The sequence below is a fragment of the Danio rerio genome, chromosome 24, assembly GCF_052040795.2.
Source record: "Danio rerio strain M-AB ecotype USA chromosome 24, GRCz13ab, whole genome shotgun sequence".
In the NCBI taxonomy this organism is placed as follows: domain Eukaryota; kingdom Metazoa; phylum Chordata; class Actinopteri; order Cypriniformes; family Danionidae; genus Danio; species Danio rerio.
The window spans coordinates 43,644,317-43,670,940 of NC_141044.1; the positions used below are offsets into that span (position 1 = coordinate 43,644,317).

Below are 26,624 nucleotides of genomic sequence, written 5' to 3' on the forward strand. Positions count from 1 at the left end.
ATAGAGAGAAATAAGTCTTTGTAAAGTAATAGAATTATTGCTGGCAGTTTATCATCAGGTTTTTGAACCATAATTTACAACGCCAACATAGGCAATATATCAGTTAAAACTATTAAAAATGTCAACAAAAGTCTTTCAACATCAAACGTTTTTGGAGGAAAGATCAAGGTGCCATAATGCAATTCACAAGACAAACTAAATATGCAAAACTGTTAATTCATGGATATTTACATTGTGTTTTAATCATAATGAAAACCAATTATTGTTTTTGGAAATGACCTTAAAACATGTATTCATATCGAAATGGATTTGATCTTTGGACTGTAAACTAAAGCTGTTGGCACCAGTCAAACAACAAAACATATACCTTCACCTCAGCTCACACTTATTTTCTTTCTGTTTGCCCTTGAGTATAAAGATAACAGTGTGAAATTCTTCCTGAGTGCTCCTGAGCGACTGAGGACAGCTCGGCCCTCATGTTGAGATGTGGGGTGAAGCAGGTGCTGTCTTTGTAAAGGGCTCTATGCACATAAATAAGAGCATCTGGTTATAGATGTTGGCACACTTGTTGGCTGCATTGTCTTTATTGACGTTACATGTCCAATAGAGGGAAAACAATGTTGTCCTGGTCACAAGGTGGGTTTTATTAATAGCATTTATTTGTCTGTTTTTACCTTACTTCTTTCAAATCAGACAATGAGACAATTCTGATTTTCCTCTTTTTATTTGCTCTCCGATTGAAGGTTTTTGTCTTCATTAAGAAAACATAACTAGTTATATTTTCGTTGAAACTGTCAGAGAAAGATTTATTCATCGAAGCCTTAAAATAACAAATTCAATATCGTCTCATTTGAAGAGACTGCATAGTTTCTCTCTTAACCCCTCCATTCTCAGCTGTTCAGGGTTGACTCCACCTTCAATCATCTGCCCGTCATTGACCTGCTCATCACCTTGAAGTACAATTTCAGAGCACACACATACATCTCTTTTGCCCTAAATTACCTAGACAAGTAAGGGTTGATTAGTTTAAAGGGTCATGAGGTTTTGCCCTTTTTTTTCCAGATCAAAGGACACAAGGAAGCCCAGAGTTCTTCTATTTACGGTAAGAAATCAGATACAAGTTGCATTTCTATTTTTGTCGGATGTCTTGTGAAACATTTTATAGTTATCAATAGATTGACATTGATTGGCATTAATTATGTGTGACCTTTCACACTTTATGCACAAGTGAAGATACAAACTCCTGCATACGATGTGAAATATATGTGATTTTATGTGTTGATTTTATAGAGTCTTAAAGGCATAGTTCACCAAATATTTAAAATGTGTGCACCATTTACTCTTTCTCAAATGGTTCCAATCACCAAAGCAGATATGTTGAAGATTGTTTGGAAATAGTCAGTAGTTATTAGCTCACAACCTTTTTCAAAATACCAAAGTACCAGAAAGAAATTCCAAAACGAGCAGAGGTTTGAGTAAATCAAGATTGAATGTTTAGTTTCGGGATAACTGTCCTTTTAAAAAACCACAGACTTGCTCCTATAAAATAGTTTTGTTTTATATAATGTAAAAATGCTGCAAATAAATGAAATTATTTCACCAAATGTATTGAAGGTGAATGCAACAGCATCGTGTTAACACCAAGAGCAGAGAAGCAGAGGCTTACTTGCACATTCATTTTATTCTACAGAACTACAGATAATGAAATCACCAGCACACGGAGCCACACCGAACAAGACTTTCAGAAAGATCCATGTGAGAGCTTCACTCTTCATCGTGCCCTTTCTGCGAGAGGAAAAGACATGAAAAGGACATTGATAGAAGGTAGTTTCTTTGTCTTATTTGAACTAAAAATGTAATGTGTTGTCCGTTAATGCACTAAAAAGCACATTGTGTTTATGCAATAATATCTCCATCACTTTGGTCAGGCAAGTGTTAATGAGTTGTCTATGCATGCACACAAACACACTTGTACAGCTATCTTTATAGGGACCCATAATGTACTGTACAGACTGTATATTCTCTCCCTCAACCCCTAAACCCGACTCTCACTGGAAAAACAAATCTGCATTTTAAGATTTCCAAAATACTTAATTCTGACTGACTTATGAGCCTTCTTCTCATGAGGACCAAAAAATGTCCCCACAAGGTCAAAATGTACTGGAATTGTTATACTTAAGGGCCTTTGGTCCCCATGATGTTAGGAATACAAGGCACACACACAAAACGGCACATTTGCATCACCTCGAACACTGGGTGTACATTAAAATATCAAATCTCTTTAAATCAATGTCATCTGTTTCATCAGGCACACTGTTTTTTTAATGATTTATAACAATAATCTAAATTTAAGAGTCAAAGAAATCTAAATGTAATTTGAGTTAGCTGTATGACTGCAAACTGACTGAAGTCACTCACCTTGGATCCTGTATCACGGCTCTTAGCTCTCAGCTTGTTGACCTGAGATTCAGCAATATCAGCCCTCTCCTCTGCCTCGTCCAGCTCATGCTGCAGCTTACGGAACTTGCCCAGGTTAGAATTGGCCTGTTCCTCCTGAACAACAGTATTTTGTTTTCGCTTATGGATTGTCTCATGTGCAAAATGTAGTTTTTGATTCATATTGAAGTGTAAACTAGAGTTTAAAATCATCAAATAAAAAGGATAATAATGTAAACATACCGCCTCTTCAGCAGCTCTCTTGTAGGACTTGACCTTCAGCTGCAGTTTGTCCACCAGATCTTGAAGACGAGCCAGATTCTTACGGTCTTCCTCAGTCTGCAAACAGTAATTACTACACAATAAGTTTTTGTGTTAATCTACTTTTGGAAATCATATGAATAGACATGTGTTTATGTGTAAGAAAATGTGACCTGGTAGGTGAGCTCCTTAATGCGCCTCTCATATTTACGGACTCCTTTTACAGACTCGCTCGCCTTTCTCTGTTCCATCTCCACCTCACTTTCCAGCTCTCTGACCTATGAGATGTGCAAGAGACAAAACTAGTCAAGCAAATTAGGTATTTTAAATACATAAAAAGCAAAACATAAAACCAGAACTTACCCTAGATTCCAGTTTCTGGACCTGCTTCTTGCCACCCTTCATGGCGATCTGCTCAGCTTCATCCAGACGGTGCTGCAGGTCCTTGATGGTCTGCTCCATGTTCTTCTTCATGCGCTCCAGATGAGCACTGGTGTCCTGCTCCTTCTTCAGCTCCTCTGCCATCATGGCAGCATCAGTGATGGCCTTCTTGGCCTTTTCCTCAGCATTCCTGCACTCCTGCACTGCCTCCTCAACCTCAGTCTGAAGCTGAGTATTATCTCCCTCCAGCTTCTTCTTCTGATTCAGCAAGCTGGTGTTCTGAACATGGACAGTGTTGACATTCATTAAGTCTGCAGATGATCATGTGTAGTAGAAGAGGTTTATTAATACAGGTGTGTCATACCTGAGAATGCAGGAGCTGAACTCTCTCACTGACGTCCATCAGTTCCTGCTCAGCCAGTTTCCTTCCTCTCTCAGTCTGTTCCACCAGGGATCTCAGCTCATCCAGTTCAGCCTGCAGCAGATTGTTGCGTCTCTCCACAATGGCGATGTTCTCTTTGAGATCATCATTGCCACGCAGAGCGTCATCCAGCTGCAGTTGGGCATCCTACAAATACAAGCTCACAAATTAATGCTATTCTGAATTTTAGCTAAGTATCATAAGATCTTGATATGAAGACACTTCATACTTTGAGATGTCCATGAAGACCCTTGAGTTGCTTCTGGGCTTCTGATGCCTGCCTGTTAGCCTGGCTGAGCTGAATCTCCATCTCATTGAGGTCTCCCTCCATCTTCTTCTTCAGTCTGAGAGCTTCATTCCTGCTGCGAGTCTCTGATTCCAGTGAGCTCTGCAGGGTATCAATCATTCTCTGCTGGTTCCTCTTGGCCTGCTCCATCTCTTCATCTTTCTCAGACAGCTTACGCTCAATGTCAGCTTTGACCTGATTGAACTCTAGTTGAGCTCTGAGGATCTTGCCTTCCTCGTGTTCAAGAGAGCCCTGTCAGTTGGTGAAAATGTTTAATCAAGACTTTTTCAGCTCATGAATATCAATTATCTGTTGGCAAAAGAAAGTTGAACGCTACACAATACACACCTCAGCTTCCTCCAGAGCAGTTTGAATTTCAGCTTTTTCCTGCTCCAACTGCTTACGGATTTTCTCCAGTTCATGTATGTTCTTTCCAGACTCGCCAATTTGTTCAGTAAGATCAGCAATCTCCTCTACCGGTTAAGAAATATAATGATGGTTAATACATGAAAAGCCAGGAGAAATATTTTATTTAGGTAATATGTGAATGCTTAGATGACTAATAAATCGAGGAACCTTGGAGGTTTTTGTTTTCTCTCTTCATGCTCTCCAAATGATCCAGAGACTCCTCATAGGAGTTCTTCAGCTTGAACAGTTCAGTGCTCAGAGATCTGGCTTCCTTCTGGGAGCTTTCCAGCTCACTCTGAGACTCCTCATACTTCTGCTTCCACTCAGCTAGGACCTGTTATATAGAATCAGATTTTAATTAGCTACCAGTGGATTGTGATGAATACTGAAAGTTCATTTATAAGTGCAGGGGTGATAGCGTTCCGGCACCACGCCGGATTTCCGGCGTACTGTGGCTGCGGGGAAAAAAAATCAGGGTCACGGATATTGATCTGTCATTTCTCTTGATTCACAGAATTCACTCACTGCTGAAAGCGCCGGATTGGTTTTATTTAAGTGCCATTTTGTGTGCTCGTGAATCATCTTTTGAGTGTAGACGCCATGTAAATAAAAGATTAATTGTGTAATTTAGAGAGCTTTATAAATTATAACGGATCTTTGTGAGATGTCTATGAACTAAGATTAGTGACGCTTTTTAGTGATAATAAGAGGAGCGTGCTTTGCACTTTTCAGGCTATAATCCATTCAGAATTTGTATGAAACTTTCGTTTTCGGCACATATACGCTGATATATTTTGGGAATTACATCTGCATATTTACGCTGGGTTTATTCTCGAAATAACGGTGAAGCAATAGACGGGACAAAAATATATTTCCCCCTTCTCCTTAAACAACTTAGTGTTTCAGCTATGAAATAGTTCAGTTTTGTATGTAGCCTAATGGCAAAGTGTTATATTTAGTTTCGTTTTTTATTCAGCTTATTTAGAAAAACGTTTGGAGCATTTTTTATTCGTTAAAAATAAGTTTTTTTTTAACGAACAGCGCCCAGCGGGAGACCATCATTGTCTGTTTGATCAGTTTGCCTTCTCAGATCATCACGACTTGCCTAAAATAAAAGATATAAAACAGTTCAAGTATAAAACAATGGTAGCTTAAACGTTAAAGAATTTGTGCTATTAGGCGCATAGTTTGCTTATAAAAAGTTTGCAGGACATCGCGGCGCCAGAGCAATCACTTGCATTTTTTCAGTGGGAGCAATTTAAAGTTATCCGTCATTTTTGCTCACAAAGTACGAGTAATACATCAAAAAACGTTACAGCGTTTTTATAAAATAAATAAAACCAAAATTATGCGCTTTCTGTCGTCAGGTTTTTGAACAGGAGCGCTTAACAAAATGAAGCAAAATGTATATGCCTCACAGACATAATAAATATATTTATAGAAAGCTTTAAATTATTACTTAACGAAATAAAACAAATCGAAAACAAAAAAACTCCTTCATGTAATCCGTAAAGATGAATTACTCTCTAAAGGCGAGTCCAAGAGGAGATTGCCAGTCAGGATCTTTGCGACTCAGAATAAGTTTATTAATAAATAATTATGATATGATCCTTACTCTTTCCTCGACATACATTCATTGTTATTTGTTTTTGCCGGTGCTTGGGGCGAGTTTTAGCTTATTGTGTGCGCTTGAACGCGGATTCACAGTAGCAGTTTTAACATGGAGAGACACGACATCTGACGTACAGATGACACTGGCACATGCCACTGAGTGTAGTGACACTTCCGGTGGCACGTCCGGTTTTCCACTGTCATGTGTCACTCGCTAGTGGCATGTGTAGTGACCTGTGTCACTCAGAGTGTCGCGCTGCATGTCACTGCAGTGACATCGACACCCGGCGAAGCTTATGACATTAATTAACACGAGCAAAACCATATTTAATCATTACGCGACTTTTAACATAATTTATCGCGCCGCAAGTTAGTTTATTTGCTGAGCTACTCTTTCAATTTAAACGCATTTATTTTATGTATTCGTAGTCATACTTCCGTACGTAATATAGTCATTTGACAGTACATGTCAATCAAATTTATTGTGGCATGCTTATGTATGGGAGGGGTTACACTTATCTGTTGTACTGTATATTATTGCATCCTGGCAGTTCCTTTGTTCCCTACAATACGGACTTCTCTATGTTTTTAATTCATTCATTTATTTTATTATTTATCTTATTTTCATTTTAAGGTATTTTAAATAATATCCTTTAAAAAGTTATAATAAAATGCATGTTGAAAACTCATAACTTATATGCATGTAAGATAACAGGTGTCATTTGCCTAATGATTTTTAAATATTAAAGCAAAGAGACTTATAAGGTTAAGGTGCTTATAACGTGCTTATACTGACACCTACTGGCACATGTCACAAGATCGCTTACACTGGCATGTGTCACTGACATTACTGGCATGTGTCTAAAAAGAGCCACTTGACAATAATGATGATCAGGGTTACACATAGGCTGTTAATATATTTGGGCCCAGGGGCCCACAAGTTATGTGTTAAAAGTGCGTTGCATACATAGTACCCCCACCCCTACTCACCTCAGGGACAAGGAAAAAAAGTTCAGGCTCAGGAATTTTTTCCACTATCAGCCCTGTAAGTGAAGTTTTACAAACTAATTTCGAGAGGAGCACGTGATATGATTGTGCACTGCTGGCCACTCATCCGTAATCAGTAATAATCCAATCAGAATGATCCTAGCTTAATATAAATAGATCACTTTCTGCTTATTGCTCTATCTTCTTTTTGGAAGAATCCCCCCTTCCACCCCATCTCCTCCTTTTTCTCCCTTTCTAAAGGGGGAGCGATCGAGAACTACCTGATCTCGGATCCCCTGATATGCTTCTAGACCGGGCGGGAGCCCTGGGCTCAAATATCTCTGAGCTCAGGGTTCTCTCCCAGGACAGCATGCCAAACCTGCTATATATGCCAAGCATATCTTAATGGGAACTCTTGAAATGCTTGTTTAATTCACCTTGTCAAAGTTTCTTTGCTTCTTGTCCAGAGCAGCAGCAGCAGCATTGGATCTCTCCACGTCCACCATAAGATCTTCAATCTCATTCTGGAGCCTGTGCTTGGTCTTCTCCAGAGAGGAGCATTTAGCATTAACAGCTTCCACAGCCTCTTCTGCATCTTGCAGACGCTGAGCCAGCTTCTTCCTTCATAAACAAAGGAAAAAAATGTTTCAAACCTACTTTAAAGGTTTATGTTCTTCTATAGAACAAAATGTTTTTAGATTAATCAAAGTATAGGAAACACTGAATTTCTTGTTTCGTACTTAGCATCCTCCAGCTCCTCAGTCCTCTGGATGGCATCAGTTTCATACTTGGTTCTCCACTGAGCCACTTCAGAGTTTGCCTTGGACAGACTACGCTGCAGCTCAGCTTTGGCTTCCTGCTCCTCTTCATATTGCTCCCTCAACAATTCAGCATCATGACGAGCAGACTGAACTGCATGGGCCAGGGCATTCTTTGCCTATGAGGATTGGAAATTTCAGTTAGGAATATACACAGCAATGCAATGGACATTTGGTTGAAACAATTTATTGAAATGCATCTGTGTGTGTGTGTGTGTGTGTGTGTGTGTGTGTGTGTGTGTGTGTGTGTGTGTGTGTGTGTGTGTGTGTTGACAAAAGTTATACTAACAGAACAATAGAAAAAAAAAAATCAAATAAACCTTGACTTCCTCCTCAAGTTGTCTCCTGAGGTCCTCAATCTGCTGGGTGTAGGACTGCTTGCCTCTGGTTAGCTGAGAGACCAATGAATCTTTTTCTTCCAGCTGTCTCGAAAGCTCCCCTAGATAGAATTATTTGTATTGTATCAAAGAAATGAAAATATCAACCCAGGCTCATTGTGGAAGCGTAGTCCCGCGGATGTTTGTAGAGATTGCGGAATACGTCCCAGCGGGTACGTACGGCTGCAGTTTTTGTTTTTGCGAATCTGCGAGAGGCCGCTGTTGTGTGATTTTTCTCATCTTGAACGCCTCTCGCGAGTGCGGTTTGCGCCCGCGCTGTTCTCGCGTCAACACGCCAGAGGCCGCTGTCCGACTGACCGGATGATTGACTGCACGACCGGCCAATCGGCTGACCGCCCTCCTCTTTCCCTGAACCCAACCAATTTTACCGATTGACCCGCCCGCCCACTCGCTTCCCCTAAACCCGAGCAACAGTTTACAAAAGCCGTCCAAAAAAAGAAAAGCCCTGATTTTTTTTTCTACCGCGTTTTCGGATTTCACTGCGTTCTCACCCTGTTATGAAACTCGTTCACTTAATTTTTGGGATTCTGTTTTTGTCTTACCTGATTGCTGGAACTGCTCTTCCCCGGACTCGAAACCGGTCGATCGCCGTGGTCAACTCCTCTCTGCATCTCGAGCCTGCCGACGTTACACGGTGAGCTGAGTGGACAAACGGGTTGCAGCGGGAAAGCCCTCCACAAGGAGGTAAGCGGTCAGCCGGCAAGCACGAAAGGGAACAGCGTCACACCGCCCCGCAGCGTTCCCTTGAAAAAATTAAAAGCAGCCGTACGTACCTCCCGGGACGTATTCCGCTGTCTCCAGAAACGTCCATGGGACTACGTTTACAGAATGAGCTTGGGTTGGAAAATATGGTCTTGGCAACTGGTTTAATTAACACAGAACAGAGTAACAACCTATCAGAGTACATACCATTCTCAGTTTGCAGCTTTGCTTTTTGCATTGTAAAGTCATTGATGCTGCGTTGCGCTTCTTCATATTTTGTTCTATATTCTGACATCTGATCTTCAAGGGTCCTGCACATCTTCTCTAAATTTGCCTGGACAAATTAAATGTTATAATGGTTGATAATTTATATTGAAGTAACATATTATGCTATAAGTTAAAGAATACTTACAATAGAGACATGAATCTATTACCTTGGCCTTTACAATCTGCTCCATGTTGGAGACCACATCGTCCAGTTCCAGTCTGAGTTCGCTCTTCTCTTTCTCCAGCTTCTGCTTGACTCTCTGAAGGTTGTCGATCTGCTCTCCCAGATCAGACACACTGTCGGCATGTTTCTTCCTCAGGGTAGAAGCTGTGGCCTCATGCTGCAGAGTGGCCTCTTCAAGGTCTCTGCGCAGTTTCTGGAACTCAGCTTCACGTTTCTTGTTCATCTCGATCTGGGCAGCGGTGGCTCCACCAGCCTCCTCCAATCTCTCGCTGATCTCCTCCAGTTCTCTGGACAGATCGGCTCTCTGTTTCTCAACTTTGGCACGAGCAGCTCTCTCAGCCTCCAGCTCTTCCTCAAGCTCTTCAATTCGGGCCTGATATTGAGGAAAACCAATGTTACAGCTAGAGGTCCTAGTTATCTATCTGTCTCTCTTGTTAGGAATTAAGAACTTTACCTGCAGCTCCTTCAGTTTCTTCTGGAGTTGGGCTGCCATTGCCTGCTCATCTTCAATCCTGCTACTGAGCTGGCTGATCTCAAAATCCTTCCTTTGTTGTTGTAAATGTGTCATAACCAATTGGTTACCATTTAATAAATATTTATTCTGCAAATTATATTCTTTAAAAACTGTTTCATTTAATCTGTAAAACCCACTTTTTAAGTCTCTCTTCCAGTTGTTGTTTGTCATTTTCCAGGTCCATCACACTCTCTTGGGTCAACTTTAAGTCTCCCTCCAGCTTCCTCTTTGCCCTTTCCAGATCCATACGAAGCTTCTTTTCCTGTTCCAGGGAACCTTCGAGCTAAAAGGACAATATTTTGTTCAACATTTCATCAAATGGCAAATGTCATTCCTGTTTCATTTATATATTACAAAATGTAAAACTACCCACATCATCCACTTGCTGCTCCAGCTTGGCTTTGGCTTTGGTGAGTGTGTTGACTTTGTCTTCCTCACTCTGGAGGTCGTCCAGTGTTTGCTGATGGGCCTCCTGTAGAGCTTTCTTCTCCTTGGTCAGCTTAGCGATAATCTCATCTAAAGCTGCCATCTCTTCTGTCAGGTTCTTAACCTGTAGAATTGTGGCATTGTATCAAAGACATTTAATACACCATAACTGCAACACTAACCAGGTCAGAATGAAAAACAAACCTTGTTCTCAGTGGCATGTTTCTCCTTCTCCACTTTGGCCAGAGTGAGCTCCAGATCATCAATGTCTTTCTTGAGTTCAGAGCATTCATCCTCCAGCTTTCTCTTTTTGGCAGTCAGCTCAGCATTCATTTCCTCTTCATCCTCCAGCCTCTCCGTCAGCTCTTTGGCTTTGGCCTCAAGCTGGATCTTGTTCTTGATCAAACCTTCACATCTTTCTTCAGCATCGCAAAGATTATCTTGCTCCTGTTTACAGATATAAAAATTGCTTTGAATAATTAAGTCAAATGTAAAGCTGCATTCTACTAATGAATTCATAAAATCCAAAACTCACAGACTGCACTGCAAGCTGCAGGTCATTCTTCTCTTGGAGAAGAGAAACCATCTTTTCTTCAAGCTCCTTTCTGCGAGCTTCAGATTTGGCATAAGCCTCCTTCAGCTTCAGGAATTCTTCCTTCATGTTGGCCATCTCTTTCTCAGCTTCAGCAGATCTCAGCAGTGGTTTGATCTTGAAGTACAGCTTCATCCAAGGCCAATTCTTGACCCCCATGAAGGCACGCACATTCCACTGGATCACCAGCAGGGCATCTCTGAAAAGCCATACTGCACATTTAATATTTTAAAATCTATCAATAGTATTAATCTTAAATTGGATAAAAAACTCATATTTGTAACCTCCGATCAACAATCTTCTGGAACTCAATTCTTGAGAGAATACCACGAGCTCTTGCTTGAATACCAGTAATGATGAGGGCAAGACGGTCATCTCGCATCTCCTCAAGAGTACCCAGAAGACCAGCCTTAAAAAACACCTATTTTAAAAATATGAACATGTTTATTTTACAGAAATTGTGTGAGGAACACTGTATTTATGTGCCTATTTTGAAACATGTGTCATACCTTAGTATGGCCAAACCTGTACTGGTTGTGATCAATGTCCAGAGACCCCAGTAGTTTTTCTGCTCCTTTCCTGCTGTCAATGAACTGACCCTCAGGGATAGCAGCAGGGTTCAGGATGCGGTATCTATCACCAACAGGGTAGTAATTACAAGTTACTGTGGTTTTTTTCTGTTCTTTGTAACTATTAAAAGGTATGGTTTTAAATGAACTGAATATTTTACCCAAAGTAACATTTTATATTTAAAGTGTTGAAAGTGAAGTCAAAATGAATTTCACCTCTGTTTGAAATCTCCATACAGGATCCTGTTGGGGAAGCCCTTTCTGCAGATTCTGATGCCCTCCAGCACACCGTTACAGCGCAGCTGGTGCATGACCAGAGGATTCTCCATCGCCCCAGGAGTCTTAGTCTCATTGGGGATGATGCAGCGCACAAAGTGAGGGTGAGTTGACCTCAAGTTGGTCATCAGCTTATTCAAGTTCTCCTATAGACAGATATTATTCATGATTCTGCTCATTTAATTTTTAGATTGGCATAGTGATCTAGACTGCTTTCACACTAGCACTTTTGGTCTGCACCCGTGTTTGTTTGACATCAGAGTACGGTACGTTTATCTAGTGTGAACGTCTCTTCTGAACTCGACTGTGCACCCACAAACCGTACCTAAGTCCACCTGAAAGATGTGGTCTGGGATAAGGTTCACGCGAACTCTGGTCTGGTTCACTTCTGGTGTGAATGCAATCGTACCAAATAGCGGAAGTGAACCGCCAACAGTACAACAAACTATTGCTTTTCATAACGTTCATTTGTGTGTGTGTGTGTGTGTGTGTCATGTACTGTACCTTGCAGATAAGCGGGACTGAGCCAGGGCAAACACTGTGATAATGTGTGCTTGTCTCCTCCAAAAACAGCTTCTGCAGACATCGCGGTATGTTCTGAGCGTTTATAATGTCCTTGCGACAGATAGACACGAGTCGCTTTCTGTATGACCAACACTAAAAGTTTTAGTAAAAGCAGAACGACCATGATGTGCGTCAGAGCAGCTTGAAGACGCAAGCGTAGCGGGGTTTAGAAGGAACACCCGACAGTGTGAACACAAACCAACCGAGAAGGTGGTAAGGGGAGACAATCGAACTTGGGTGCAGTCCAGACAATTGAACCAAGTGTGAAAGCACCCTTGAAAGACCAAATCATAATATATCATTCATTTTGTGGTAAATACATAATGTGTGAACATTACCCTGTGAAGTGCAGACACTGTCTGAAAAGAAGAGCCCTTTTTCTTCTTCTCCTTTCCTTTGCCACCTCCTCCTCCATCCGCGGCTGATACCAGAAAAAAAGATTACATTAGTTTGCGTTAGGCAGAAATAGATCTCACAAAATATTTAATTGTTTGTTTCTAGGACAACCTACAGGGGATTTGCCTGCAACTTACCTGACTCAGCACCAGCATATCCAGCAAACAGGTTTGACAACAGTTTCATGGTGGACTTCTGATACAGGCCAACAACAGTCTCGTTGAGAGGATCCTTGTTCTTCACCAGCCAGTTATTGATGTTGTAGTCAACAGTGCCAGCGTAGTGAACCAGGGAGAAATGAGCCTCTGGTTTACCCTTGACAATCCTGGGCTTCTGGAAGTTGTTGGATTTCCCCAAGTGGTTGTCATAAAGCTTTGCTTTAAAGGTTGCATCACTTGCTTTAGGGAACATGCACTCCTCTTCAAGGATAGACATGATACCCATGGGCTAGCAAACAATCAAGGGTGAGGATTCAAATTAGACAAGCTCTATTAATCCAATACCAAACATCTCTTAAATCTAAAAACTCACCTTTTCAATGAGATCAATGCAAGCCTGTAAGTCCATGCCGAAGTCAATAAACTCCCAGTCAATGCCCTCTTTCTTGTATTCCTCTTGCTCCAGCACAAACATGTGGTGGTTGAAGAACTGCTGCAACTTCTCATTAGTGAAGTTGATGCACAGCTGCTCAAAGGTGTTGAACTGTAGACAGAAGATATTATAAAATTACACTGTACTGCTTGTACATTAGTTTCTGAATTGCGATAATCAGTTGTTATCAGCTTACATCAAAGATCTCAAAGCCAGCAATGTCCAGCACACCAATGAAGTACTGGCGAGGCTGTTTGGTGTCCAGGGATTGGTTGATTCTCACCACCATCCAGAGGAACATCTTCTCATACACAGATTTGGAAAGGGCACCAATAGCATAGTACACCTGTCCAAAATACATTAAAGTGCTTAATAATTATTCTTTATTTGTTATATAACAGAACATTAATGCCAAAGGCATCTTAATCATGAAGTCAGCTCAACCTGCTGGACATTCTGTCCTTTGGTGACCCACTCGTTTCCCACTTTGACTCTTGGGTGGCACAGAGCCTTGATGAGGTCAGCAGAGTTCAGGCCCATCAGATACGCTGATTTATCAGCGTCTGTTTCCAAAAATAAAGTAGAATGGCTGATAATGAATTGTCTATATGAGTTCAACTTGATCAAGGAAAGAAAGGAAAACAAAGGCCACATGTGACCAAGTATGGTGACCCATAATCAGAATATTTGCTCTGCATTTAACCCATACACATGCACACACACAGCAGCAAACACACAAACACCAGAGCTGTGGCACTACTGGAACTAAGTTTGACACCTCTGCCCTCAGTGGTGCACTTAAAAACTTTAAATCCATTTTTTTATCAATGGATCAGTTATATCACAGCCTTATTTTTACCATTTATTTCCCCCTAATACTGACCCTCAGTGCCATCAGCCTCGGCCTGTTCCTCTCTCTGCTTCTGCTTGAACTTCATGTTGCCGTAGTGCATGATGGCGCCAATCAGCTTGTAGATGCTGTTCTTCTCCTCTTGGGTGAAGCCCAGCACATCAAACGCTTCCTAAAAAATGTCTCTAATAATTAATTGAATTTTATTAAATGTTATACTAAACCTTGAAAACTTTCAACATGTGTACAACATATTTTAGATAACGCACATCTGTAGCCATCAGCTCATCAGAATCATCAATAGAGGCAACTTGCGTCTCTCCTTGGGAGATGAAGGCATAATCGTACGGGTTTGCTGTGATCAGCAGCATCTCTGAGAGGTTGAACATAAGTTTTTATGACAAGTGCAAGAATTTTTTGTGTCTTCATTTGTAGTTTTGTTACTAGATGTGTGATTTTGCTCACCCAGAAGTTCTGGTTTCTTCTGAGACAGAATCTGGTAGAAGATGTGATAATCTCTCTCAGCCTTGAGCTGGAAAGTCACACGAGACTTCTCCAGGAGATCTGAAGAAATGTTGAAGAATACGTTTTCACTGAGGGAATATCTGTTATAAAGTATTTATTGAAAATAAAAATCTTACAAGTCTCAATATCAGCAGAAGCTAGCTTTCCACTAGCAGCAAAGTGTATTCGAATGAATTTGCCCTGTTCGAAAACAATGTTGTAATTTAATTTGGGTAAACAAAAAACTGTAGTTTATTTTGAATTTGGAGATGGATGAACTCACAAAGCGAGATGAATTGTCATTCCTGATGGTCTTGGCATTCCCGAAAGCCTCCAGAGCAGGATTACACTGGATGATTTGATCCTCCAGAGTACCCTGAGAAGAGCAAAAGTAAAGGGGTAAAATCATAATAGTAATATAAATTATATAAAATATACCTCTCCCCTCTGAGATGAATGCAAGACGGACTTAGCCACTGCCTTACATAGTTATACTCAGTGTTCTAAACTAATCCCGTTCTGGGCTGAAATATTTAAAACTCTATCTAAAATTTTACATTGTGAATTAGTTTTCGACCCACTTTTGGTCACATTCAGAATTTCAGACAAAACTAGGTCCCTCCAGGACTCCCAAAATCAATTGTTGTCTTATAGCCTTAATGTGGCAAAGAACTTGGTGCTAAGGTTTTGGAAATCAACAGAATCGCCATCATTTAGATCATGCCTGGAAGAAAACATCAAAATTAGCACATTTGGAAAGGATCAGATTTCTTATGGCAAAGAAATTGAAAGAATTTGGCAAGATTTGATCTCCTCTATCTTGAAAGCGTAGGTTGAATACCCAAATGGTGAAGCTCACACCAACAGTACTGCATAAGCTTTAGTCCCAAGGGTAAGGTGGGTTTTAGGGGTTAGATGTTTTGTGTTTTTTGAAAAGGGTATTCTTGGTCTATCCTAATTACTTACCCCTCTTCTTTTTGTTTTTGTGTGTTATTTAATTTGTTGAATTTTTTTTTGCAAAAAAAAAAAAAAAATAGAGATGTAATATTTGCTGTAATGTTGCAATGAATATCATAAAAAAAAAAAAGTTTAACCTAAAAAATTTATATAATATAAGATTCTAGTTATATTAGAATTATGTTAAATTAATCCTCAGAAATCACTTAGACTGCTCTGAATTTAATTTAAAAGAGTTGCTTATTTAATGCCAATGAGACAACAGCAGTATCAAAGCACAGTTCTGGGAGTATTCGTATTTTTATAACCCCAAACCATAATTAATTTACCATTTCACTGTGGTTAAAGGGATAGTTCAACCAAAAAAATTAAATTACCTCATCATTTATTTCTTCTGTTAAACACAAAGGAAAATATTTTGAAAAATGCTGGCTAATGGCAACCAATTGAAAAAAAAAATACAATGGATTCCCCAAATTTCCCCAAATATCTTCTTCACCTCTTAAAAACTCATATGAAGGGAAAGTAAATGATGGCATTGGGTGAGCTGTGCCTTTGGTTTAGTTTCTGGATGATTTGTGATGAAGTGTCTGCTAAATGTAAATGCTCTGACCTTCTTTTCACTGCTGCTGTCCTTCTTGCTACTACCTGCAGCAATGCTGGCAAAGTACTGAATGACTCTCTTAGTGTTCACAGTCTTTCCAGCACCAGATTCTCCACTGCCAACATAAGAAGTATTCATAAAAAATTAACAAATTAAGTCCTAACTCCAGCATCTAAACCAATGGTCTCAAATTTAATTCCTGGAGGGCCGCAGCTATAGCTCCAACAGACTCCAATTTACACCTGCTTCATAGTCTCTATACGTCTTGAACACCTTGATTATTTGGATCAGCTGTGTTAGGGTTAGAACAAAACTGTGCATAGCCGCAGCCCTCCAGGAATCCAGTTTGAGACCTATGATCTAAACTCAAACATTAAAATACATACGTGATCAGAATGGACTGGTTTTCTCTATCTGCAATTGCAAATTTGATGCAAAACGATCAATGTAATATGCAAAATGAATAAACATTAGCTTAACATGAATTGAACATAACATAAATAAACATTTAAGCAGACGCACCTGACAGCATGTACTGGTAGGCGTTGTCAGAGATGGAGAAGATGTGAGGAGGAGCTTCACTCCTCTTCTTTCCTCTGTAAGCAACGACCACCTCCTGATTGTACACTGGCAGCCACTTGTAGGGGTTGACAGTGACACAGAAGAGGCCAGAGTAGGTCTGGAAGAGATCGACAGCAGCTTTAGATCTGCTCCTCCATCATAAAGTGAGTGTGAGAGTGTTTTAAGACTCCACTCACGTAGATCATCCAGGCTGCGTAACGCTCTTTGAGGTTAAACAGCACAGCAGGCTCGTGCAGGAAGGTGAACATCGCCATGTCCTCAATCTTATCAAACTTTGGCGGGTTCTGAGGGTGAACATCGCACTCCTTCACAGTGACGGTCTGCGGGAGAAAGAGATTTCTGACATTCAAACCAACGTCACAATGTGTGTGCGCATGTTTTTGAGCAACATTTTGCTTTATCCATAGCAGCAAACAAATTAGTTATACACGTAGAATCTGTTGGATGACACACATTTTTACATACAATCATATTTTATCTTCTTATTTTATCTATTTGTTCATTATATGCAGTCTCACGTTCATCACATATTAAATATGATCACATCTTTATTTTAAACAGCACTAAAAGCTTAAAGGGTTAGTTCACACAAAAATGTAGACTATGTTATTAATTAAACACCCAGATGTGATTCCAATTCCCAAATTAGGTGAAGTTTCACAAACTATTTTTGAGAGGAACACGTGATATGATTGATCGCAGCTGGTCTCTAATCTGTAATCATTAGTAAGCCAATCTGATCATTCCAAACTCTCTATGACTAGCCCATTTTTTGAAGAATCCCCCCATCCACCTCATCCCCTTCTTTTCTCCTTTACCAGGGGGAGCTCATGAGAACTACCTGATCTCATACCCCCTCACATGCTCATTGACCAGGTGGGAGGCTCAATTATCTCCGAGCACAGGGTTCTCTCCCGGGGCAGCATGCCAAACCTGGTATTATTATCAAGCAATATCTAAGTGTGAACTCTTGAAGATATTTTAGATGAAATCCTAGAGCTCTCATCCTCCATATACAGCAATGGTGCCAAGATGTTCAAAGTAAAATAAATAAATACAATTAAAACATTGTCAAAACAGTCCATGTAGCTCCACCAAAAAACTTCTTCATCAGGTTGCAGGGTTTAACTCTAAGGATTTTTTTGTCTGGCCCGATCTGGCCTGTGGTTAAGATTATGGTCCCTCTTTATATCAAGTGACCTTAACTAATATTTACTTACAAAGGATTTAATAGGTTGTTACAATGTACTTATTGAGTAAATACATGTATTTACTGTGTACTTATGCTTGATTAAATACCTTTATGTAATTGCATCTGTAAATAACTTTTGTAATTACATTTGTAAATATACTGTTGAACATCCCTTACACCTTAACACCCCCTAAACCTACCCACGCCACCAAACCTGTCCATAACTCAACCTCTATCCCAACTCAAAAGCACCACAAGTGTTCTCAAATACATCATAAACACAGTAAGTACATTGTATTTATTTTTTGATGTAAGTACATAGTAGTTAAGGACACTTAATATAAACTGGGACCAAGATTTTTACTTGCCCTGCCAAAATTTTCATTGCCCCCACAAAAAAGGAGTTAATAGCTATTTATAACCCACATATTTTAAATAATGTGTCAAAAATAACGACTGTGAATCTAGAATTTAAATACTTTAAAATGTTATTAAGGAAATAATGAGCAAAATTCTAAGTTTTATGCAAATAAAAAGAGCAGTATGAAAAATGTGGAGGTATTTTATTGCAGTCTGAAGTTATTTAACAAAAGGTGGCTGACTTGCCAAACTGAGTTTTTTTCATTGTGTTGTATCCAGGTAAATGTCTGCTTACAACACATTAGAAACAGACGTTTTCTTTTATCCTGCTAATCTGATGTTGCCGCCACGTTGCCGTCTCTTTGCTGTACTGATTGTGACCAGGTTACAGAAAAAAACATCACAACATTCAATCAAATAAGAGGAAAAGAAAAGCAGAATGGTATTTTTGACATCACAGAGAAGGTAGCATTTAAAGGCTTAAAGGTGTTTCTCAATTCTAATACTGTATTTGCACGCAATTGACAAATAGTCGCACTAATTAAAAATTAAACTTTAGTGACAATGCAGCACAGGCCAGTAACAATCCTGTCTACTGTCCCAAACATCTCTCACTCGGGCCATCAGGCAGTCCTTATTGTTGGGTTTTGGGTTGTCTACAGACAGTATGACTTATTGCAAATCGAGTCAGGAGGCCAACATGTGAGCACTGTATTGCATATAGTAAAAGCAAAGCCTGATCTGATGCGATTGGCAAACAAAGTCATTTCTAAAGTCTTTTAGTGCACGAAAGTGTTATTGGAGCTTGGAATGATTACATTTGACCCACTGAAGTCACATGGACAATGTTTATGGTTCCTTTTCCAGACACTGAACATCTTGGGACCCTATGGAGGATGAGGAGCTCTCAGAAAATCCCTTAATTTGTATTCTAAAGAGCGAAGAACTCATGGCATTGGAAGGATGTGAGGGTCAGTAATTAATAGCATTATTTCCATGAATCAACACTTTAATATGACAATATTTTTAATGTAGAGAAATGACATCACTGTGTGAATCATTCATTCATTCATTCGTTTCTTTTCGGCTTAGTCCTTTTATTAATCAGGGGTCGCCACAGCAGAATTAACCGCCAACTTATGCAGCATATGCTTATGAAGCGTATGCCCTTCCAGCTGCAACCCATCTCTGGGAAACATCCATACACACTCATAGACTTCGGACAATTTAGCCTACCCAATTCCCCTGTACCGCATGTGTTTGGACTGTGGAGTAAACCAGAGCACCTGGAGGAAACCCACACAAATGCGGGGAGAACATGCAAACTCCACACAGAAATGCCAACTGAGCCGAGGATTGAACCAGCGACCTTTTTGCTGTGAGGCGACAGCACTACCTTCTTTGCCACCGTGTCACCTTATGTGAATCATGACAGTAATATAAAATCTTGAACTTACAGTTTTCTTGGAAGTCTCACAAGTGACTTTATCACCATCTCGACTGATAACTGTTGCTTTAAGATACTCCTCGTCAGCATCAGGAACAAAACACTCTTTCTTCATGTCAAAGGGGCGAGTTTGGGCCTCCAGACGCTCCTTGTCTGATTTCCTAAGGTACGGAGCCGCAGCTCCAAACTCCGCCATCACAGCATCCCCCATCTTTCACCCTGTCCACAAGTGCAGGTACAAACAGTATTATACACAGTAGTAGATATACAGTTGAAGTCAGAATTATTAGCCTTCCTGAATTATTAGCCCCCCTGTTTATTTTTTTCCCCAGTTTCTGTTTAAGGGAGAGAAGCACACATTTCTAATCATAATAGTGTTAATAACTCATCTCTAATAACTGATCTATTTTCACTTTGCCATGATGACAGTAAATAATATTAGACTAGATATTCTTCAAGACACTTCTATACAGCTTAAAGTTTAGGGTAATTAGGTAAGTTATTGATGGTTGAATGAGTGACTGATGATTTGTTCTGTAGACTATCGAGAGAGAAAAATCAGCTTAAAGGGGCTAATAATATTGACCTTAAAATAGTGTTTAAAACAATAGAAACTGCTTTTATTTCTAGCTGAAATAAAACAAATAAGACTTTCTCCAGAAGAAAAAATATTATCAGACATCCTGTGAAACTTTTCTGAATCTGTTCAACATCATTTGGGAAATATTTAAAACAGAAACCAAAATTCAAAAGGGGGTGAATAATTCTGACTTCAACTGTATATACAGGAGATTATATGAACTCTTGTTATACAGATACAGTATCTGCTGTCCATCTTTGGCTATTTACTGGTCCAAAAAAATGCAGATTGATGCAGAATGATTTAAAGAGTATAGCAGCTAAAAGCTTAACACATTAAATAAAAAAAGTATGATACTAACTTTATGTAAGGTTCACAATGCAAATGCAACTTGCCTGTTAAGCAAAGCTACAGTAAGTCTCTCATAAAAGATGGAAAAGATGGAAAATATGACATTACAAATGGTATTGTACATAACTCATCACTAAAATTTAAATAAAAACTTTACATTTACACAAGTAAATAAACAGAGTCAATGATGGACTCAAGAATCTGCCTGCACAGATTCCAGGCCGGCCCACTTGTGACATTTAAAAATATGAAGATAGCAGATTTAGAAACTCAACACAAAGACATTTTCAAGTTTAAAATTTTAAGACAGGTGTATAAGACAGGTGTGAGCAACATGCTAATAATTAATGAGGTTTTTTTTTCCACCTGTTTGCTGGCACCCATTGACTTCCATTGTTGAAAAAATGACTAGAAGTCAATAGGTGCCATCAGCTAGCATACTTCTTTTGTGTTCGACAGAAGGAAAACAAAGCAGTTTTCAGTAAATGAGATTTGATTTTTGGGTGAATTATCACTTTTAAGTAACCCCCACAATAAATGCATGACCAATACATTCATATGTCATATTAATTACAAAGTGATGTCGCATTGTGTTGTTAAGGTCACTTACCTTTGTGCTACACCTCTCCAAACAATATTTTACTGTCCTGGGTCATGCACAAAATACAAAACAGAATTAATTATTTAACATCAAAATATGTGTCTCATATCTATTATGTTAACAATAAAGAGTTAACACACGTCAAATAAACCAGATCATACAGTCTGATGGCTTACCGTTTGATGATACAATAGAAAACCTTTCTGAAGCCATTGACTCTCCACCTCTTTTTATAATGTAAGGCCTCCTCTAAATATGGTTGCAAGAATTTTCTGAAGCATGTTACTGTCTGACTTTGGTTAGGATTTAGATGGGCTGGGTGTCTGCTGGAGGCTGGGGCACCTTTATTTTGTAGGGTATAATTCATGCCAGAAAAAGACCAATATACCTTGTCGATGTGTGCACTTTCATTCAACTCATTCATTCCTGAAGTGTTTGTTCACCCAAAATATGTAATTACCTCATCTATACTTTCCCCCATGTGGTTTTAAATCTTAATTAGTTATTTCTGTTGAACACAAATGAAGATATTTTAAAAAATGCACGCATTGACCTCTGTTGTAGGAAAATAATTACAATGGATGTCAATGGGTCCCAGTAAGCAGCAAATTAAAATCAAATATCTTTATTTCATATTAAACAGAAGAAATAAAATCAAATAGGATCATTTACACAAGTGAAGCATGAGTAAATGATAGCAGAATTGTATTTATGGGTTGAATACAGGCTTTACAAATAAGGTCAAAATGCTGTTTAATCACCTGTATGCTAATTAAGGAATTTATTTATTTATTTAATTTTGGCTATAAATAAACCATTAACCATATTAAACCATATTGAAATATGCAAAACTAAGAAGAGAATAGGCTTTTGGATCAGTTAGCAGGTGATGACTAAACTGAGAGCGCATCTCATTGTTGATATCAGCTGATCTGTGCCTTGCTCAAGGACAAGCCAAGTGTCATTTCACTCTGTCCATCATAGATGCCTTTTATCCGCTTGAGCAGCCGCAGCTGATTCCGCGAGGGCCAAGGTCAGTTTCCAGCTGGTGCCATCGCTTCACGCGGGCCTTCATCACATTGTTCCTTTGCCTTCACACTTGAGGACAAAGATAACCTGTGAAATTCTTGCCGAATGCTTCTAAATGATTGAGAAGAACAGCTTGTATGATCTCTGCAACCAGCATCCATTTCTGCATTCCTACAGCAGGCCGATGTCACAGGCTGAGTTAATTGATGTGCACACTGGCTCTGCATATCGTGAAGTCCTTTGACAGGAACTTGTCCAGTTTGGCAGGCAGGAATTCTTTTATAAATCAAAACATGGGCCATCTTGATCATAGGTAGTTGACAATGTATGTGACCCTGGAGTTTTAGGTTGCAGTGATGTTTGTGAATAAATTACACTGTATAAGTCACAAGTGTATAATTTCTTATTTTAGGCAAAAAATCATTAGGATGTTAAGTAAAGATCATCCTGGATGAAAACTTTTGTAAATTCCCTTTTATAAGTAAATAAAAAAATGAATTAATGTTCATTATAAAGAACTTTAACCTTAAAGCTGTTCTTGTTGGCACCAGTAGCCTAGTGATTAAGTGCGTCGACGTATAGCACCGTGGTACTCACAATGACCCGAGTTCGAGGTTTTTATTCCAACTCTTCACCTCTCTCTTCTCTCATTATTTTCCTGTCAACCTCCACTGTTCTTTCCAATTAAAGGTGGAGTATGTGAGTTTGACACCCAGTGGTTGAACTAAGTATTGCATCCCTGGATCGAAACAAACGCAAGCGCAGGATTGCGGACCAACAGTGGCGAGTCTGACGATCAACCCTAAAGGCTGATTAAAGTCATGTTCTATATAAAAGCAACGGCACGTTGTTAGGACACATGGTTGCAATGTAACCTGCTCACAATATGTTAAAGTAATATTTATATTATTTGCTAATTAATAATCTCATGTGGAACTCAGAATCTGCTTCTCATTTCGGAGTCTGCTACTGTCCACCGGTCACATTTCGGTCACGAGTGCATGCTTTAAGAGCCTTTCTAAATGAATGAATGAAGTACGCTGTTTTCCACCAAGGCACGCCGGGTGCTGATATTTAATTGGCTAAACTGGCATTGGGCGGGTTAAAGGCACCAAAACAAAGAGAGCATTCTGGCACTTAACACACATGTTCAAAGCAGAATATCTGACTTTAGCATTGTTTTTCAGATAGACAAGAATGTTTTTAGCATGTTTCTGAAATATCTGCAAACATATTATAGTGTTTTTATGCTTTAGAAGAGTCAAAAACTTACCGTCAGCAGCTTTAATGGTGAAAAAAATAAGTAATTTAATTTAAATAAAATTGATTTTCTCAATATTGAATTTTTTACTGAATCCCCAGATTACAGATTTCCAGTAGTCGGATCTCTGAACATCTTTTGCACGTGCTTATGATCAACACGGCTGGTTCCTTATTGGCTCCGTAATCCTATTAGATGATTACGGAAGCATTACAAATATCCAGAGATTTTCACTCTAGTTATCTTCCATCTTACAGCCGAGACCGATACGGCGACACGGTGGCCCAGTGGCTAGCACTGTTGCCTCACAGCAAGAACACCACTGGTCCAACCTCTTATCGGGCTGGTCGTTGTTTCTGTGCGGAGTTTACATGTTCTCCCCGTGTTCGCGTGGATTTCTCCCAGAATCCCCGGTTTCCTGCCACCGTCCAAAAACATAAACCATAGCCAATCGACTAAACCAAATTATCATCTAAGACAACCTTATTTTACACTTCTCACACGGCGACCTTCTCGAGACCTACCTGAGCTCGAACTCCCCCTCGCCCTTTTAACGGGAGGGAGCCCCAGGCTCGAGGATATTATGAGCTCAGGGCTCTCTCCCGGGACAGCATGCCAAATACGCTTATTGCTTATCAGCTAAGTGTGAACTCTTGAAAGAACAGTCTAAAGCATTAAGGGCGTGTCTGAATTCACTTTTTCTATTTTAAGAACGTATGCTCTGCGCTGCGGCGCATGGTCTAACAGGGTTGTGCTCATTCTCTTAATGAGTTCTGGCTGTGTTTGGAGAATACTCTCACATGCTCTTTAAGAGTCAGTTGTGTCATGGCCAATTTGCTATTTACGTGGCGGACTGCTTTATTCATTCATTGATTTTCTTTTCGGCTTAGTCCCTGTATTAAAAAGGGGTCGCCACAGTGGAATGAACCGCCAACTTATCCAGCACGTTTTTACACAGCGTATGCCCTTCCAGCCACAACCCACCTTCGGGAAACATCCACACATTCACAAACACACTCATACACTACGGACAATTTAGTCTACCCAATTCACCTGTACCGCGTGTGTTTTGGACTGTGAGGGAAACCGGAGCACCCTGAGGAAACCCACACGAACGCAGGGAGAACATGCAAACTCCTCACAGAAACACCAACTGAGCCGAGGCTTGAACCAGCGACCCAGTGACCTTCTTGCTGTGAGGCCACAGCACTACCTACTGCGCCACTGCGGCGGACTGCTTTAATAGTGAGAAAACAGATACACAGAGCATCGGCAGTGCGAGGATAAAGAATGAGCCTCAGCGTTTGTTATATTTATGTAGAAAATAATATTTTTTTCTAATATTGTTCTCCTTTTTTTATTTGTAAAGATATTTGTGTATTGCTGTACATCCTGTGTGTGTTCAGCAATGTTTAAGCGAGGCGCACAACTAACTATTTCAGTTCCTTAAAATAGCAACGCGCCAACAATGTGCTTTAACACACCTCTTTTCTAGACCAGAAAGTGGCGCAAATGGATTTGCTATTTAAATAACGTGGCGGAAAACAGTGTTGCGCTGGTCTGAAAATAGCAACATGTCAGAGCAAACACATCTTGCGCCTTATTGCGCCGTGTGTATGAAAGGGCCCTAAATGTTTGAAGCGGCACAATTCTGATGTCTGCTGAGCTCAGAGACAAAGACCAAAGTGTAAAGCCTCTGCAGAAACCCACTGAAGAACATCTGCTCAGCCTTAATAGTTGTAAAGTTGATAGATTAGCACACTGAAAAGGAACATTCTCTCAGCTCTTGCTGTACCCTCATGTTGGTGTATATCGTTATTCTGCCGAACACAAAAATAAGATATTTAGAAGAATATTATTTGGGAAAAAGCTGGAAGATTGTTTCATAACAGTTGTTAAACATGGTTACAGGATGTGTAATGTTCACTCATTCATTTTCTTGTCGGCTTTGTCCCTTTATTAGTCCGGGGTCGCCACAGTGGAATGAACCGCCAACTTATCCAGCACATTTTTACACAGCGGATGCCCTTCCAGCCGCAACCCATCACTGGGAAAGATGTGTAATGTGTGTAAGTGTAGTGTTTAGGGTTGCACGGTGGCTCTGTGTGGAGTTTGCATGTTCTCACCGTGTTGCCGTGGGTTTCCTCCAGGTGCTCCGGTTTCCCCCACAGTTCAAACACATGCATTATAGGGAAATTAACTAAATTGGATGTAGTCTAAGAGTGTGTGTGTGTGTGTGTATGAATGCGAGAGTGTATGGGTGTTTCCCAGTACTGAGTTGCAGCTGGAAGGGCGTTCACTGTGTAGAACATATGCTAGATAAGTTGGTGATTCCTTTTGCTGTGGTAACCCCTGATGAATAGACAGTCCAGGGAAAATGAATGAATGAATTGTGATTTTTGAGAGCACTGGTCAGTTTTTTCTACCATTATTCTAATTTAATTCATTATTAAATATCATTACTCTGTTGATGCATTTTTATTCATTTCTACCATAAAATATCTAAACCTATCATCCTCATCTCTTTAGTGAACTGTGCACACTGCAGCGTGACCTTTGCGTGTGGTCTGCACTGATGCATATGGAGGCCTGTAGCCGACTGTCAGTCATACTCTTACCACTGTCTTGTTTGTTCCACATTGTTTCCTTCCCATTGTCCTTGAGTACAAAGATAACCCTGTGAAATTCCTCCTGAGCCTCTGACGAAATGGCAGCAACTGATGAGGGGCACCGAGAACACATAAAGCAGATGCCGCAATCGTAAAGGTCTCCAGGCGCATAAATAAACGTCAAGTGGTACATGTTGGCACCCTTGCTAGCCGTACACATACTACTTAAGTTACATGGCCAATTGAGGCAAAACGATGCGGGTCACAAGACAAGCGTTTATTCTTAACCAACAGGGAGCGTTGAGTTAAAAGTGAAAAACAGAATAAAGGTCATCGCTTTCTTGCTCTGTTTGCGCACTAAGTAATTCAAACACAATGGTTAGGATTTATTCTTATTATACACATTTTAATGGATGCCTAAAATATTCATTAGCTCTTTAGGAAGCATGAACTTTAGGAAGCAATTTTAAGAGTCCAGTGATTCTTAAAAACAATAATAGTAATTGTTGGTGTGTATTTTCAAAGCAAAATACAAGAATTGAAGCAAATTATGGCATAACATTTAAGAAAAGCATGCATATTTAGCATGCATATAGTTAAAAAATGTCC

The 26,624-nt window shown here is 39.8% G+C and overlaps 2 protein-coding genes across 3 annotated transcripts in view; one reads left to right on the plus strand and one right to left on the minus strand.

Moving 5' to 3' along the window:
• katnip (katanin interacting protein) overlaps nt 1–26,624 on the plus strand; it is a 1,410,884-nt gene that overhangs the window by 1,202,356 nt on the left and 181,904 nt on the right. The window lies entirely within an intron of this gene.
• On the minus strand, nt 1,663–21,497 carry LOC100329748 (myosin-7). Of its 2 annotated transcripts, none has more exons than XM_087309969.1 (39): nt 21,293–21,497; nt 21,126–21,162; nt 19,595–19,803; nt 16,762–16,905; nt 16,526–16,682; nt 16,390–16,417; nt 16,013–16,118; nt 14,726–14,818; nt 14,580–14,643; nt 14,404–14,502; nt 14,208–14,311; nt 13,972–14,110; nt 13,533–13,651; nt 13,285–13,434; nt 13,029–13,199; nt 12,635–12,944; nt 12,440–12,522; nt 11,478–11,683; nt 11,202–11,325; nt 10,977–11,113; nt 10,636–10,891; nt 10,305–10,547; nt 10,048–10,224; nt 9,812–9,957; nt 9,615–9,705; nt 9,144–9,533; nt 8,917–9,043; nt 7,930–8,048; nt 7,532–7,728; nt 7,229–7,412; nt 4,362–4,527; nt 4,134–4,258; nt 3,729–4,037; nt 3,443–3,646; nt 3,061–3,357; nt 2,871–2,975; nt 2,680–2,775; nt 2,419–2,553; nt 1,663–1,785 (listed from the first exon to the last, which is right to left on the minus strand). In XM_087309969.1, the coding sequence occupies exons 3-39, from the start codon at nt 19,793–19,795 to the stop codon at nt 1,765–1,767; spliced, it is 5,823 nt and encodes a 1,940-aa protein (XP_087166095.1). In that variant the 5' UTR covers nt 19,796–19,803; nt 21,126–21,162; nt 21,293–21,497; the 3' UTR covers nt 1,663–1,764. The 2 variants fall into 2 exon arrangements, with proteins under 2 accessions (XP_087166095.1, XP_087166096.1); XM_087309970.1 differs by having other exon boundaries at nt 21,126–21,157; nt 21,293–21,476.

Excerpts from the sequence above, each read along its gene's own strand:
- LOC100329748 (XM_087309969.1), bottom strand. The coding sequence starts at position 19,795 with ATGGGGGATGCTGTGATGGCGGAGTTTGGAGCTGCGGCTCCGTACCTT. Across the intron at positions 16,119-16,389 it reads AACCAGTCCATTCTGATCAC|TGGAGAATCTGGTGCTGGAA; the intron begins GTATGTATTTTA and ends TTATGTTGGCAG. Across the intron at positions 12,945-13,028 it reads GCATTGATCTCATTGAAAAG|CCCATGGGTATCATGTCTAT; the intron begins GTGAGTTTTTAG and ends ATTGTTTGCTAG.